A 17,570-nucleotide genomic window follows, 5' to 3' on the forward strand; every position below is an offset into this window, starting at 1 on the left:
TAGTCAGAAAGCAATGGGAGCATCATCTTCAGTGTGCAGGGTTTTAAAATAGTACATCCCCCCCTTTGTTCTCTGTTTTCCAGCTCGGATCCTCTCCTACCTGTAAGTACTTCCATTTGGAGAGATTGAGGACGAGTTTATTTTTTGAAACAGATTCTCATGTATCTAAGTGTGGCTTCAAACTCATTTTGTAGTTAAGGATAATCATGAACTTCTCCTCCTCTTGCCTCTGTTTCCTGAGTGCTAGGATTATAGGCATGGTCCACTGTTTCTGGTTTTATTTTGTGCTCAGGATCAAACCCAGGATTGATGCATTCCAGGCACCGATGTAACAACTGAGCAACATCCCCATATCTAGATTTCTTTATCTTTGAGAAAATGAGATTTCCTTTTTTATTTTGAAACTATTCTCTGCCATTTTATTGTCAGTTGAGGAATAAATGGACCTTGAGTAAACAACTGACCTTTAAGTAGATAATGAACTAAATGAAGGATAGTTTATCTTCTCAGTTGATTTTTTAAGGGAATTAAAGTTTAGTGGATGGAATTTAAAAATTATTTTTTTTTTACTTTTTATTCCATTCAAATCAATGTCAAGAAATATTCAATTATTACTGTGTTTTACACCTTCTCTCAAAGGTGAGTATTCTTTGAAACTGACTTGTCCTCATGGAATCATGAATAGAAAGACATATGGCTTTGTCTACACTTCACTGGCCAACTCTGTGGGTACATTCGGGCAGTTGTTCTAAGGGAAAGTGATTCTGATTTCTGTGCTATAGTATGCAGCATAGAAATTAGCATTTTGGCATGTATAGTTTCCTATTCATGCAGAATTAAGCAGCCCATGTTTCCCTTTGGTTGTCTCTTTTTAAAAAACACTTAGAAATAAATCCAGCATACTTACAATGGAGAGCCTTAGATGGACACATTCTCTTCTACTGATGTACTCTGCCATGTCTTTCTAGGACAAGCTGATCCTTGGTGATTTTAGCAAGTTAAATAACCAAAGTTTATTAGCACTTTTGGTCCATAACACTGCATTGTCAGGTGATGGATTCTGTCATATCTTATTATGACACGGAATTTTTTTCTTCTGTTGGAGATAATGAACACATTGGAAGATGATTGTTTGTATTCTCAGAAAAGAAGGGTGGGACCACAGCTCAGAGAACACAGAGCAGCTGTCTTGATTTGTTGTATTGTTTTGTGTCTCTCTAAAGCTTTTATCTTTTCAATTTTACTTTAGTGAGTCTCTTTCTTTTTCTTGCTTTTGTTCTTTATTTCTCCCCAATTATTTCTAGGAAATAGTCATTTAGAAATCAAAGAGGGGGTTGGAGAGACGGCTAAGAGCACTGGCTGCTCTTCCAGAGGTCAGTCCTCGGGAATCAGTGGGTGGCTCACATCCATCTATGGATAGGATCTGATGCCCTCTTCTGGCAAGCAGGTATACATGCAGAACACTCACACAGTAAAATATAAATAAGTCAAGTCCTTTTTCTGATATTGATTACTTACTTTTCTTCATTCAGGCGGTTGCTTGTAGTAGGAGGCTGCTTGCTTGTTCCTGGCTGCCCAGACCAGAAATAATCACTCAGAAACTATATCAGTTAAACCACTGTTTGGCCTATTAGCTCCAGCCTCTTATTGGTTAGCTATTGCATCTTAATTTAACCTATTTCTATTAGTCTGTGTATCGCCATGTGGCTCTGGCTTACTGACAAGATTCTGTCTGGCGTCTGTCTCTGGCATGGCTACATGGTGTCTCCTGACTCCATCTTCTTTCTCCCAGCAATAAGTTTAGTTTTCCCCACCTAGCTCTGTTCTGCCCTGCTATAGGCACAAAGCATTTTTTTTAAATTAATCAATGGTAATCACAGCATACAGAGGGGAATCCCACATTAGTTGTTTTAAATCTTTCTTTCTTTTTTCTTTTCTTTTTTTTCCTTTTTATTGAGACAAGAAACCAGGCTGGCTTCTAACTAACTGAATAGATGAGCCTTGAGCTTCTGAGTCTCCTCTCAAGTGCTAGGATAACAGACATAGCTCACCATAGTCAGTTTATTCAGTTATACAGTTTAAACCTAGAGTTACCTGTCCACCCTAGTGATACAGATCTCTTTCTTTCTTTGTTTGTTTCTTCCTTCCTTTCTCTCTTTATTTCTGTATGCATGTGTGTATGTGTATTTTTGTATGCATGCATGTTGCCTCTGTGTATCTGTGTGTCTCTGTGTGTGTACGTGTGTTTACATATGCATGGTGGGTGTAGGTGTTCACGTGTAGAGATCAGAGGACCACTTCACGGAGTCACTCTTCTCCCTCCACCTTTATGTGATTTCCAGGACTGAGCTCAGATCATCAAGCTGTACATCAAGTTCTTTACCTGCTGAGTTGTCTCTCTGGCCCTGCAATGGGATTAATGATGGTTTGAATGACTGCTGTGGAAACATGTCTGTGCAGGCTCTAGATGCTGTGTTTTCAGGGAAGCAGGAGTCAGTGATCTGCAGATACTATAATTGCCTTCAAGTCCTCATGGTGAATGTTTCCTCTGTCCATACAGATATGAATATGAAACAACGATTTCATCTTCAAGCAACTTGTCCTCAAACAGCTTCCTGTGTTCAGGAAACAGAAGTCAGACCTTAATGCCAACTCATGATCCAGCAGGTGGACTGGTGCTTCCTATTGATTTCCGCTCAGGGACAGGGTCACAGAACACATTTTAATGAAGGGCTTTGAATGTGACACTGGATTTAGTAGGCACCTAAGACAAGTGAACAAACCATATTTCTCTCTTCAGGGAAGAGAGTTGTCTATAATAACATAGAACACTCTGCCTCCTGAGTTTGAATATACTTATTAAGACTCCTCTGCTTTTTAAAGTGGTATTTAGACACAAGATTTGGTCTCTATGATGGGTCTAGTTTGTTTTTTTGTTGTAGTAATAAAACATGGACTAAAAGGAGTTTGTCTAGCTTACAAACTGTAGCCCACCATCATTGAAGCAAAGGCAGGAACTTGGAGAGAGAGAGAGAGAGAGAGAGAGAGAGAGAGAGAGAGAACAAAACAGCGAGCCCCAATGAGTCTTGTATACTGGCTTGTTCAGATATGTCTCTTATATAGCCTAGGCCAATATGCCCAGGCCTGGTACTGCCCACAGTACTGTTTGCCATATTTCATCAATTATCAAAGACGGAAATGTCTCATAAACATTTCCACCGGCCAGTCTGATAAAGGCAATTCTCCAACTGAGATTCCTTCTTCTCAGGTATGTCTAGATTTGTGTAATATTGACAAAATCTAGTCATCACATTGATGCAAATAGGAAATGTAGGAGAAAGAATCTTACTCCAGTCATTGCTGTGCGTCAGATACACCATGGGAAAGCAGGTGTCTATGTCACAGCTCAGAATTCCTAGGTTAACTGGGAGTTTGTCTTTCAGTCTCCTTTTCCCTCTTTAACACAGACATTACTTTATATTTCAACCACACAGTGCTTCCCTTACTTTCTATGGGCTCATGCACTGTGGTCCTGGCTCCTGCCCTTCATATGCTGTTTTAGTAACTTTCCTATCACTGTGGTCAAAACCTCAGACATCTCTGTTGTAATATGAGCGGCGGGGCTGCGTCCCCGGCACCCGGCCGCCCGCATGGCTAGCTTTATGCCCCGAAATAATTACACGGAAACTGTATTCTTTTAATCACTGCCTGGCCCATTAGTTCCAGCCTCTTATTGGCTAGCTCTTACATATTGATCTAACCCATTTCTAATATTCTGTGTAGTACCACGAGCTGGCTTACCAGGAAAGATCTTAACCTGCGTCAGTCTGGAGTGGGAGAATCATGGCGACTCACTGACTCGGCTTCTTTCTCCCAGCATTCTGTTCTGTTTACTCCACCCACCTAAGGGTTGGCCTATCAAATGGGCCTAGGCAGTTTCTTTATTAATTAACCAATGAAAGCAACAGATTAATACAAGATCCACCTCCATCACATCTCAAAGGAGGAAAGGTTTGTTTTCACCTATTGTTTTACATTCAGCCCATGATCACTTTGCCTCATGTTTATGGACAGAGTGTCATGGTGACACGAGTGTTGGCTGATGCTCTTCTTCATTTCCTGATGTGAGGGGGAAACAGACAACAAAATGCAGGAAGTGGTGGGATATAGTCTCTGTGGACTTGTCACCCTGATGAACAGCTTTCTCTAATTAGGGTCACCTCTTACCTTTCATTACTTCGCAATAGTGCCAGTCCCATGACTCCATCAGCAGAACAGTCCATTGATGGTTATGTCAGAGCCATAGTGACCTGTCTTTGTATATGCCTCAGAGAAACAGTCAGATGTTGTATAAAAGTACTCACTGTATGTCCTTGTTGCTTTTCTTTGTTTTTGATGGAGCACCATGAACAAGGGAACTTATACAAGGAAGAATTTATTGATGATTATGGTTATAGCGTACTGGTTCTCACCCCTACTAATGCTGGGACTCTTTAGTACTACTCCTCGTGTTGTTATGGCCCCCAGCTATAAATTATTTTCATTGCTACTTCATAACTGTAATTTTTCAATTATTTTAAATTATAGCCTTTATCTATGTTTTTAGATGGTTTTAGGTGACTTCTGTAAAAGGGTTATTGTACGCTCAAAGGAGTCATGACCCACAGGTTGAGAACCACTGTTCTAGAGGGATGAGAATCAATCATGGCAGGGAGAATGACAGCAGGAGCAAGAAATTAGAAGCTTGCATCTCAACTATAAGCACAAGTCAGAGAATGCAAAATGCGGTAGAGAGTGAGGCTTTAAGCTCTTGAAACTCATCTTCAGTAACATTCTTCCTTTACCTTTCCAAATACCACCACCAACTGGAGACTAAGTGTTTCATACCACAGCCTTTTGGGGACATTTCAATTCAGAGTACCACACTATTCTCACAGAGAGCCTGATTGGTTCCCAGCACTAACATCAGTATTATACAATCCCTGTCAATTCAATTCTGGAGAATTGGGTGACCTCTTCTAGCCCTCTTGGATACCTGTACACATAAGGTGCACATATGATCATAAACGTCTGTACACACATTTACATAAACTTTTCAAAATTATTTTTAAAGTCACATGTGCCAAAGAACCCAACACATCTTCTGAACATTCAGTCTGGGACTGTGTCAGCACGATCACCTCAGACCAGAAATTCTCCATTTTATGCTAGATCCATGCCACAAAATTTTCAGCAGTCTCCAAGGTTTAGATTGTCACTGTTCTCAGAGAGTCTGTAGAAAAAAATAAGAGAGTCAAAGAGTAGCCATCTCTGATGCTCTGAGCCACAGAAATCTAAGCAAACACCATGAAGCAGTGACCTCCATGCTAGCCTATTCTCACTTCCTGAACTGACCTTTGGAAATCCACCCCTTGTTCTTCTTGCATATTGGTGGATAAGTTAAAAATCTCCTCATGTACAGAGCACCAGGAAAGTACTTGAGTCTTCCAGTGTCTGATGCTTTCACTTCTACCCCAGAAAAGGGTTGAGAGTCTCCTTGTGATCTGTAGACAGAAATCATCATGCTTATCAAAGATAAGAATCTGAATACATAGAAATGAAAACTGATTTTACTTTAATCAGACATAAGTAACAGTTAGACCTCATGATCCTGTTGTGTTTAGGACATTTATGTGGGCAACCCCTGACCTGTCTGCAGCTCGAGTATATTGTCCTTCACTTCCCTGAAAACACAATGCCAAGCTTCCCTAGGGAGTGGAAATTCATTTAGCTTAAAACAAACTTGGAAGGTGTGTGCAAACCTTCAAAGATTTCTCCTTTTGCCTTTCAAGTCCAGTTGGCCTAGTTTGAGTTGTTCTACTGATTATCTGCTACTCGATTCATTGGAATATTTGATTGATAGTAAAAGATCAAAAAAAACCCTCTCAAAATATGATTAATACTCAGTTAAAATATTTAGTTTCTACAATGTTATTCAACTTCTATCAGTCTTCTCTGTGTTGTGACAGTACAGCATCAATTGTCAGAGATATATGCACATGCATGCTTTGCTTTCCTTCCTCAAAGCTGTGGAGACATGAGGCAGTGCACACATGAACTTACTGGGTCCATTGATTTGTGGAAAACTGAGTCCCTGATGTGAAGAAAAGTCCTAATTCTTTCTCTTTTCCTATTTCTTTAGTGTAAATTCTCACAACCAACGTGTTGTCACTAAACACGGAATTGGGAAGAGGTATTTATCTGTAGAGTCATCTTTCCACCCAAGTGGGAAATGTCTCCAGCATAGCACTTATACTCTATTGCTAAGTATTCTTCCAAAGTAAGTAGTAGGGTGACTTACAGATGCAGATAGCATAGTAAGTAAGGCAAGTCACTGACTGGTCACCTGGACTTGTGACCTGAGAAAGGCTTACAGAAATTTTTGAATTAATTGTCAGTAACACTTGACTGTCAAAATATTCACGAATTTTATCTTTTTTTCATGCAGAATGTGTGAAAGAAATTAAATCATTAATGTGGATATATGTAGTAGTGGGAAATATTATCCGTGGAATTGGTGAAACTCCCATCATGCCCTTGGGTATTTCCTACATTGAAGATTTTGCCAAATCTGAAAACTCCCCTTTATACATTGGTAAGTGTCTTAGTTAGGATTTCTATTGCTGTGATGGGACACCAAGAACATGACAACTCTTTTAAAAGAAAAACATTTTCAGAGGTTTAGTCCATCATCATCATGTTGGTGTGTGGGCAGACACGGTGCTGGAAAAGGAGCTGATATATGCTGATATCATGTTGATATGCAGGGAAGTAGACTGTCTCGCTGGGCATCTTAAGTGTATATGAGACCTCAAAGCTCACCTCCACAGTGACACACTTCATCTAACAAGACCATACCTACTCCAACAAGGCTACACTTTCAAATAGTGCTACTCCCTTTGGGAGCCATTTTCTTTTAAACTGCCACAGTAAGTTTGAAAATTAACCGTTCTGAGAGGGTAGAGATCAGTCATTGATCTAGATGCTTTGTGCTTTCCAGAACCATGAGCAGAGTTCATAAGAATGTTCAATGGGAGAATTAAATGATAGCTCTAGACAAACTACTTTATCAAGTTACTCTCACTATTGGAGATCCATCTGATCTACGGACCCGATACTCCTGTGATGCTGCTGCACTACCTTTAAACTGCTAGAGATTCACCAGTATTTCCTGGAAAGTCTTCCATAAATCCATTCTTTTTTATCTATTCCTTTGCTCTTAGGTTCTCATTATTTCATCTATAAGTTATTATGACTTCAATATTGGCCATTTTGTGTCTGTAGTATTTTAAAATATAGTTTTGTATTTTTAACTCTCTCTCTCTCTCTCTCTGATACATGATTAATAAAAACTCAGAGACTAAAATTGGGTTTCAGCCTGAAGACCCCAAAAGCAAAGCAGTCGGTCACTGGCTTTTATCAGACCTCAGTCCAAAATGGTGTTCTTGCCTCCAGGAATCGCAGAATGAGACCGAGACAGAGCTGGCTCCTCTCATTTTATAATTCTCTCTGAGGCTGGGATTAAAGGTGTGGACCACTGGAATTAAAGGCATACACTGCCCAGTTTCCATGACCAACTAGGGCTACTGGGATTAAAGGTGTATGTTACCACTGCCTAATCTGTAAGACTGACCAGTGTGCTGTTTTCCTCTCAAATCTTCAAGCAAGATTTATTTATTAAAATACAATTGATTAAAATGCCACTATTCCCATTCTCTCTCTCTCTCTCTCTCTCTCTCTCTCTCTCTCTCTCTCTCTCCCCCGTATGTATACATGTCAATTTGCATTAAATTATGGTGATCAGAAGACAGCTTTTAGTAGTTGGCCTGGGGACTGAACTGGAATCTTTGGGCCAGGTTTAATGCACAAGGGCCTTTGCCATCTGTAAACAGAGACTGTAGTTTTGTTTCCTTGGCACCCAGACCTGAATAGTCACACAAAACTATATTAATTATAATACTGTCTGGTTAACAGCTCAGGCATATTTCTAGCTAGCTCTTACATCTTAAATTAATCCATTTCTATTAGTCTATGAAAAGCCACATGGCTGTGGCATTACCTCATTTTCTATATGTCTTGTTTACTTGGTGGCTGGCTGATGTTTGCTTGACTCTGCCTACTCTCTCTAGATATCTCTGTTTGGATTTTTCACCTGGTTTTACTCTGCTAAGCCACTGGCAAATCTGAAAAGCTTTGTTTATAAAAACAACACATATACCGAAGGACATCCCACATCAGCCATCTGCCTGGCTTTGTAGTGTTTTTCTCTTGTTGTATCTCATAAACAGTCTTTCAGTTTAAGCTTCACCAAACATGGCTTTAATCATGTCTTCTCAGCCACGTTCAGCAAGTGATTTCTTATTTTCCTTCTGTTCTCTCTTTCTACTTGGGACTCTGCATCCTGCTTCTCTATGAAGTTAGTGATACAGTTTTCTTCCTTATAACTGTTCAGCCTAGATAGGGTTCTTAATAGTTCTGACAAATATCCAAGTTCATTTTCTTGATATTACTACTTAAAATTATCATAGGAACCCTATGCATCTCCTAAGTAATATCCCCTAATATGCTGCCCAGCTGTGGGATGTCCCAGACTCTGAATAATGACAGGATGTCAAAAATGGAGAATGGTTCTTTTTCTGGAATGGGACTCCCTGAAAGATCTTCAGGTTCCAAGCTGCCCATGGAGGTCATGTGTTGTAATAGGAGCGGTGGGCTAAATTCCTGGCACCCGGCCACCCACATGGCTAGCTTTATACCCGAGATAATTACACGGAAATTGTATTCTTTTAAACACTGCTTGGCCCATTAGTTTCAGCCCCTTATTGGCTAGCTCTTACATATTGATCTAACCCATTTCTAATATTCTGTGTAGCACCACGAGCTGGTGGCTTACCAGGGAGGATCTTAACCTGTGTCTGTGTCTGGCCGGAGAATCATGGCGACTGCCTGACTCAGCTTTCTTTCTCCCAGAATTCTGTTCTGTCTACTCTGCCTACCTAATTTTCTGTCCTATCAAAGGCCAAGCAGTTTTCTTTATTAATTACCCAATGAAACAACAGATAGAAAGATTACCCTCCTTCGTCAGTCATGTTGATGTCTATGGTCCATCTTGCCATCTGTGGCCATGTTGATGTCTATGGTCCCTCTTGCCAAGAAGGGCTATGATGTTTTCCATGTTTTCCCTGCAGCCAGGGTCCCTGAGGATGCCTGCGGCCTGTTTTACCACTAAAGGTCATTTGGATATCTATGGGCCCTGTTGCTGCAGGAGGCTACATGATGGTGTCTGTAATCCATGTTGCTGCCCAAGGCCATGTGATGTTCATTGTCTGTGCTTCTGCTATTAGCCATGTTGATGTTTGTGGTCTGTGTTACCTACTGAAGTCATGTTGGTGTCCTTGGCTCATGTTACCTCTGGTCATGTTGCTGTCTGTGGCCTGTGCTGCCACTGAGGGTCATGATGGTGTCTGTGTTCCATGCTTCTTCTGAGAGCTATATTGGTTATGATTCTGATCTGTACTACCACCATAAACTATATGGAAGTTGATGATCCACTGTTGTGAACTCTAATTGGTATTAATAGTAATAAAAAAAACCCGTGTCAGATATTAAGGGGTGAAAGCTGAAAGATTAGAGAAGCAAAACAGCCAGGCACTAGCTCTTACCTCTATGAAATCCCCAAACAAAATAGGGTATCCTGTTTCTATAAGTTCTCAGACTGAATGCCTTCAGCTCCTATCTCCTCCTGCCTTATAGTCCTCTCTCTGCTTAGCCATATCCCTCTGTCTCTAGTCCCTAGTGCTGGGATTAAAGACATGTGACTCCCAAGAACTGGGATTAAAGGTGTGAGCTACAACCGCTTGACTCTCTTTCTCTTTTAGACTGGATCAATCTTGTATAACCCAGGGTAGCCTTGAATTCACAGAGATCCACCTGCCTCTGCTTCCCAAGTGCTGTGATTAAAGGTGTGTGCCACCACTGCCAGGCCTCTATGGCTAACTAATATGGCTAATTCTACTCTGATCTTCAGGCAAGCTTTATTTGTTAAAGCACAAACAAAACATTACCACAATCCATGCTGCCACAGACTATACAGGGTAAGAAAGCTTCTTTTGCATTGGTGTTGATGGCTGAAGACTAACAGTTGAGAATGAGAGACATAGAAGACTTCTGTGACAATCTCTTTTCCCTAGAACTACTCCTCCCCCAAAAGAAGAGAAACCATCTAAAGAGGAAGCCATTGAAGAGGACTCTTAAAATCTGTGATAGGGATCCTGAAGTGTAGCTCTTCAGTCAATGGGTTCTGGCAGGAATAGGGGTGATGGTTGTACTCCGGATGACCTGAAGACCCAAATTCATGCCCTGCCTCGGTAGGGTCCCATTAAAATTCAGTGGTGCCCTCTGCGAAACAAGTCTGTCACACATGAGCTTCTGGGAAACATTCTATATTGAAACAATGGGACCTTCCTTCCTAATATTATAGAAACCAGTACATGTACATGCATCACAAATATGTGCATGTAACAACTAAGTAAGTGTAAGATACAGACCAAGATTAATTTTTATATGTTTAATATAAAAGTATTTGAGGTAGTGGGAGAATGTAGCTCACATGTAGAACACTTGCTTAGACTATTGGATTTGCTATCCAACTGTGTAAAGGAAGGAAAAGAAATCTAATATTAGAAACAACTCAATCTTAAGGCTTTTTTTTGTGTGTAAGCAAATTTAAGTGTGGTCATGTAACTTCCTGTCTTTGTTTACTTTCAGGGATTTTAGAAACAGGAATGATCATCGGCCCTTTGATTGGACTTATGTTGGGTTCCTTCTGTGCAAAACTTTATGTAGACACTGGGTCTGTGAATATAGGTAACACAATAATTTTATTTATACAGTCCATTCGCTAGAATGCAAAAGAATGTTCCAGATTGCTACACACTGCCTCCTTTGATCTTCAATTAGGGAAATTATCACTACTTGCAGACCTAAGAGAAGTGTGGTAAGGATAAAATGTCACCTTCGGAACAAAAGTCCACCATTCTCCCACCATACTGCAGCCGTATGTTTGGTCTCAGAAGATTTACTTACATAGGTTTTTCTCAATGAAGCAGTCACTGTGGTTAACAGAACAGATCTTTCTGTTATGTGACAAGCACCAGTTTGTAAAGTTTTACAGGACAGACAGAAGTACTCATTTACTGCTGGAAAATATACACCTACACTGCTAAATAAAAATTAGTTAATATTTTAAAACACTCACAAACCATAAAAAAACTGGATACAGTGTGATGTTTTATTATTTTTTTGGGGCATTGTATGATTGTGTGTGTGTATGCACTGTGTGTGGGTGCCTGCTGAGAGCAGAAGAGGGTTTCACATTTCCTGAAATCAGAGCTACAAGCAGTAATGACTTTATATATATATATATATATATATATATATATATATATATATATATATATATATATATGTGTGTGTGTGTGTGTGTGTGTGTGTGTGTGTGTATGACTGTGTGTTTGTATGCAATGTGTGAGGGTGCCTGCTGAGGTCAGAAGAGGACTTCAGATGACCTGAAATCAGAGTTACAGGCAGTAGTAAGACCCCATGTGGGTGGTAGGAATAGAACTCAGGACCGCTGCAAGAGCAGCAATAACTCTTAGCCACTGAACTGTTTCTCCTGTCCAACTTCTTCACCCACTGTGATGTTTTGAGATATGAATATATCAAGTTAATGCTGGTATCTTAAATATGCTGCACATATTTTTCTATCTTTTTAAAATAAAGTTTTAACTATTATGCCATGTAGCAATCTAGAACTTTTCCTTGTTACTTAATTTCAACTTCACCCAATTGATCAACCTCAGACACTATTTCTATAGGTCTGAACTCACCCAGGGGGTAGCAGATGCTTGTAATCCCAGCATTTAGGAAGCAGAGGCAGATAATGACAAGCTCAAGGCCCAAATAAGAGGAATAACTAAGGTGTGATGGGTTTACAAATGATATAAAATTTTGTGTTTAGATGGATTATGATTTTAATAATTTTTTACAGTTTACCCAGGAAGGAATGATGCAAGCTAACAAAATATTTGTATTTTTCCACAGATGACCTGACCATATCTCCCACTGATACACGCTGGGTCGGTGCTTGGTGGGTCGGCTTTTTGATCTGTGCAGGAGTGAATATCCTGACCAGCATCCCCTTTTTCTTTTTTCCCAAAACACTCCCAAAGGAAGGATTAGAGGATAATGCAGATGTGACTAAAAGCGACAAAGAAGAGAAACACCAAGAAAAAGCCAAGGAGGAAAAACGTGGAATCACTAAAGGCAAACAGGAAAAACTTAACCCCTGTATTTGGTTTAGATGGGTCTGCAGGTGGTGGAGCATGTGCCTGCTGTGCTGAGTTAAGATGGTTTGTCACTAATGGTCCCTACTCAGATGCCTTAAACTTCTTCCCAAGTTACTGCTTGGAAACAAATCACATAATTTGTAAACAGCACATCTTAGATTAGACTTTATGGAAAATTCGTCAATCTGGCCACTCAATTGAGCAAATACAATTTTCCCTTCTGTTTTGAAAAGCCCATTTTACACAAAATATTAGTTCCAGTTAAAAGACAGGAATAACCAGAAATTCAGCCTAAACATAATGTAAGAGAAATATCTGTGCTATGGTAACAGTGTAGTTTGATAAGAAAAATGTCAGTTTAGCTGTGAGCATCCTTGAAGTTAAGGCTGGAGGAGAATTCCTGAGAGATGATATGATCTTCTGTATTTGAAGGTGTATGATAGTTTACAGGAGAACTGTTCCCTAAGGAGCAGAGTGCTGGAAAACAAGCAAGAATGTTATTAACTTCTGGTGCAGAGCAGTGGTGCATCTGTGAGAAGCTGAGTGGTCAAGACTGCCCATACCTGAACCTTGGCACTAAGTTCCCAGCTGTGTGTCTAGTATTCTCAAGAGAGCTGGGTTAGTGCAGGAGGTTAATTACATTATATTCTTGGTTTTCTGGGCTGTTCTGGTGCAGACCACTGTGGGGAGCACTTTTATTGTCAATATTGCTATTTCCTTCATTACTCATAACATATTTGATATTATGATGGGCCACGAACAACTGCACATTTACCTTAAGCTCTATGGACCACAGCTGAAGAGCCAGTCACTGGCATCCAGTTCAGAGCCTTGAACATTCTCAGAATTGTGATCATATTAATGATTCTCCTGAGAGCACTAATACTGATTTTTGTGCCACTGTGTGGTCTGCCAGATCAACATAACAATTTTAATTTAAGTTTTTATCTTCAGTATTTTTTGATCACAGTTTTCCCTTCCTCCCTTCCTCCAGTGCCCCCTTCTCCCAAAAGATCTTTGTTTCCCTTCAGAAAAAAAAATCAGGCCTCCCTGGGATAGCCAGTAAACACAGCATAAAAGATATAATGAGACTAGGCACAAACCTGCACATCAAGGCTACCCGAGACAACCTAGGAGGAAACAATTCACGAGAGCAGACAAAAGGGTCATAGACACGTGAACTCCCACTGTTAGGAGCCACACAAAAATACCAAGTGAACAGCCATAACATATATGCAGATGAACTAGTGCAGATCCATGCATGCTGTGATTGCTGCTTCCATCGCTGTGAGCCCCTATGAGCCCTACTTAACTGAAATCTGTGGGCTGTGCTTTCCTGGTGTCCTTGGCCATTTTGTCTCTTACATTTCCTTTTCTCCCTCTTCAGTGAGCTTCCCCAAGCTCCAAGGGGAAGGATCTAATGGAGACTTCTATTCGGGCGCTTTGTGTTTGTCCCCATCAGCTGCTGGTGGGAAGCCCCTTTGATGATGATTTTGCTAGGCACAGATTTATGAGTATATAAGAATAGCATTAGCAATCATTTTGTTGATTTTTTTCTATCATAAATCTTTGGGTATTCAGCTTCCTATTCCTATTCATCCAGGCTGTATTGAGCACGGGCTCCCATTAGTGATGTGGATCTCAAATTTGATTAGTCATTGGGTGACGATTTTAAAAGGTTCTGTTCCAGTGTCTTACCCCATCATTCAGGTGGGATAGATGAAAGGTGATGGGTCTGTGGCTGGGTTGTCTGAGTTCCACCTCTGGAAGCCTGTTTACAGAGGATACCTGGTTCATACTCTGAATCCTCCTTTACTTGGAATCTTCACTTAGAATCACCTTCTTATAATCCTAAAAGTTTCTAAAGGACTCTGTTTCCATATCACCCAATCAAATGACCTCCAATTCCAGTCATTTCTCCCATGTGCTCTCCCTCTATTACCACCTCTCACCTGACCCCTCCTGTTCTTATTAGCACTCACCCTTGTAGTCAATGGATGCTTGTCTATTTCTAGCTGCCCAGATCCAAAATAATCTAACAGTAACTGTATTAATTATAATACTGTTTGGCCTATTAGCTTATGCATATTTCTAGATAGCTCTTACATCTTAAATTAACCCATTTCTATTAATCTGTGTATCACCATGTGGTTGTGGTCTATTGGCATCTGGCGTCTGTCTCCTGTGGTGGCTACATGGCTTCTCCCTGACTCTGCCTACTCTCTCTCTATATCTTTCCCAGCATGTCTATATTCTAAATCATTGGCTAAAATCAGTTTTTTTATTATCCAATGCCAATAAAACAATCATAGCATACAGAAAGGAATCCTACATCACCTCCCCTTTTCTGTTTAAATAAAAAGAAGCCATGTAGCTGCCACAGGAGTCAGACATAGTGGAACCTTGTCATGGTAAAGTATAAAATAATAGAAATGGGTTAATTTAAGATGTAAGAGCTAGCTAGAAATATGCTTAAGTATTGGCCAAACAGTATTGCAAATAACAGTTTTTGTGTGATTATTTCAGATCAGGGTAACTGGGAATGAACAAGCAGCCTCCACCAACACACCCCAGTCTACTTGCAAAACTGATTCTATTTTCCCTTCCTACGGTCCACTAATCCCCACTAGAGTTCCTTGTTACTTAGCCTTTCTGTGTCTGTGGATTGTAGTATGATCCTAATTGACTCAACAGCTAATATCTACTTATAAGTGACTGCATGCCGTGCTTGTCTTTCTAAGTCTGGATTACCTTACTCAGGATGATTTTTTTCTAGTTCCATGCATTTTCCTTCAAATTTCATGATGTCATTTTTAAAAACAGGTGAGTAATATTCCAATGCATAAATGTTCTGCATCTTCTTTACCCATTCTTTGGTTGAGAGACATCTAGGCTGTTTGTAGTTTCTGTCTGTTATGAATAAAGCTGCTTCTGTTTTTAGAGCTTTCATGTGTACTGTTGAGTTGCTAGTATGAGATTTTTCCCATTTCTTTTTGCAGCCACATAATGCTATATAATTTCCCTCTTCTACCACTTTCATTGTGTCCCATAAGTTTGGGGTATGTTGTATACTCATTTTCTTTGACTCAAGGAAGCCTTTAATTTCTTTTTTTTTCTGCCTTGGCCCAGTAAGTAGTCATTCAGTAGAGAGTTGTTCAGTTTCCATGAGTTTATAGGATTTCTCCTATTTCTGTTATTGTTGAAATCCAGCTTTAATCCTTGGTAGTTTGATAGGGAAGCTGGAGTTGTTTCAACTTTCTTGTATCTGTTGAGACTTTCTTGGTGGCTGAATATGTGATCAATTTTATGAAGTGCTAAGAAGGTTAATTATTTGTGTTTGGGCGAAACTTTACGTCTATTTGGTTCATAAATACCTTTAAGTGCCAGTATGTCTCTGTTTATCTTTTGTCTGAATGACCTCTCTTTTGGTTAGAATAGGGTATTGAAGTATCCCACTATCAATGTATGATGGCCAATGTGTGATTTTAACTTTAGTAGTGTTTCTTTTACAAACATTGCCCTGGCATTTAGGGCATAGATATCGAGAATTGAACGATCATCTTGGTGGATTTTTCCTTTGAGGAGTATAAGGTGTCATTTCCCATCTATCTTGATTAACTTTGCTTTGAAGCCTGTTTTTCTAGATATTTTAATGGCTATCCCAGCTTGTTTCTTAGGTTTATTTGCTTAAAAAATCTTTCCCAGACCTTTACTAAGGTAATATCTATCTTTGATGTTGAGTTATGTTTCTTGCATACAAAAGAGGGTGGATCATTCTGTTAGTCTGTGTTTTTTATTGAGGGGTTGAGTCCGTTGATATTGAGAGATATCAAAGGCAAATGATTGTTAGGTTGTTGATGATGGTGATGGTGATGGTATGTGTGTGTTTCCCTTCTTTTGGTTTTGCTTGTATGAGGTGATTTATTTACTGTGCTTTCATGGGTGTAGTTAATCTTCTTGGGTTAGAGTTTTCCTTCTAGTACCTTCTGCAGAGCTGGATTTGTGGATAAATATTGTTTAAAGTTGACTCCATTCTATTTTCTTCTTCTATGGTGATTTAAACTTTTGCTGAGTAAAGTAGTCTTGGCTAGAATCAGTTGTCTCTGAGTCTACAATACATCTCTCCAACCCTTCTGGCTTTTGGAGTCTCCATTGAAATGTCAGGTATAATTCTAATAAATCTGCCTTTATATGTTACTTTACTTGCTCTTTTTTCCTTCCAGCTTTTAACATTCTTTCTTTGTTCTGTATGTTTAATGTTTTGATTATTATGTGGTGAGGCAACTTTCTTTTCTGGTCCAACTTATTTGGTGTTCTGTAAAGTTCTTTTACACATTTTTTTTTTAGGTTAGGCAAATTTTCTTCTATGATTTTGTTGAAAATATTTTCTGAGCCTTTGAGCTGGGATTCTTCTTTTTCCATTCCCATTATTCTTAAGTTTGGTCCTTTCATAGTATTCTAGACTTCCTGGATGTTTTGTGCCAGGGATTTTTTTTTAAAAGAATTACCATGCTCTTTAACCAATGTATCTACTTTTTCTATCAGATTTCCAACACCTGGGATTCTCTCTTCTATTTCTTTTATTGCATTGGTGATGCTTGCATCTGAAGTTGATGGAAGAGGGTCATATGTCATTGGTTAATAAAGAAACTGCCTTGGCCCTTTTGATAGGACAGCAGCTTAGATAGGCGGAGTAGACAGAACAAAATGCTGGGAGAAAAAAGCCGAGTCAGGCAGTCACCATGATTCTCCTACCCGACACAGACACAGGTTAAGATCTTCCCTGGTAAGCTACCAGCTCATGGTGCTACACAGATTATTAAAAATGGGTTAATCAAGTTGTGAGAATTAGTCAATAAGAGGCTAGAACTAATGGGCAAAACAGTGTTTAAAAGAATACAGTTTCTGTGTAATTATTTCGGGTAAAGCTAGCCGCTAGCCGGGAGCCCGCCGCTCCTATTACAACATGAAGTTCCTGTTTACTTACCTAACAAGAACCTTGAGTTCCAGCCCCAAGACTCTCTTCAGGTTCAGAATGGAAGCAACAACTCATAAAAGGACTTTACCTGAGCGCAAACTCTTTCTCATGTGCTTTTCTGAATTAGCCTCTTTATTGTTCTGCCATTCTGCAAAATTTCCAGATTATATACACACACAGACACCAATTCTCTGGCAATATCAAGG

General features: G+C 39.7%; 1 protein-coding gene across 2 annotated transcripts in view; it reads left to right on the top strand.

Moving 5' to 3' along the window:
* LOC130879973 (solute carrier organic anion transporter family member 1A5-like) overlaps window positions 1–17,570 on the top strand; it is a 90,105-nt gene that overhangs the window by 55,360 nt on the left and 17,175 nt on the right. For both annotated transcript variants that reach the window (XM_057778789.1, XM_057778794.1), the window contains exons 6-9: window positions 2,561–2,667; window positions 6,488–6,634; window positions 10,807–10,905; window positions 12,142–12,363. In XM_057778789.1, coding sequence (XP_057634772.1) covers window positions 2,561–2,667; window positions 6,488–6,634; window positions 10,807–10,905; window positions 12,142–12,363 — 575 coding nt within the window. The remainder of the gene's footprint in view (window positions 1–2,560; window positions 2,668–6,487; window positions 6,635–10,806; window positions 10,906–12,141; window positions 12,364–17,570) is intronic.

This window comes from Chionomys nivalis, chromosome 1, assembly GCF_950005125.1.
Source record: "Chionomys nivalis chromosome 1, mChiNiv1.1, whole genome shotgun sequence".
NCBI lineage: Eukaryota > Metazoa > Chordata > Mammalia > Rodentia > Cricetidae > Chionomys > Chionomys nivalis.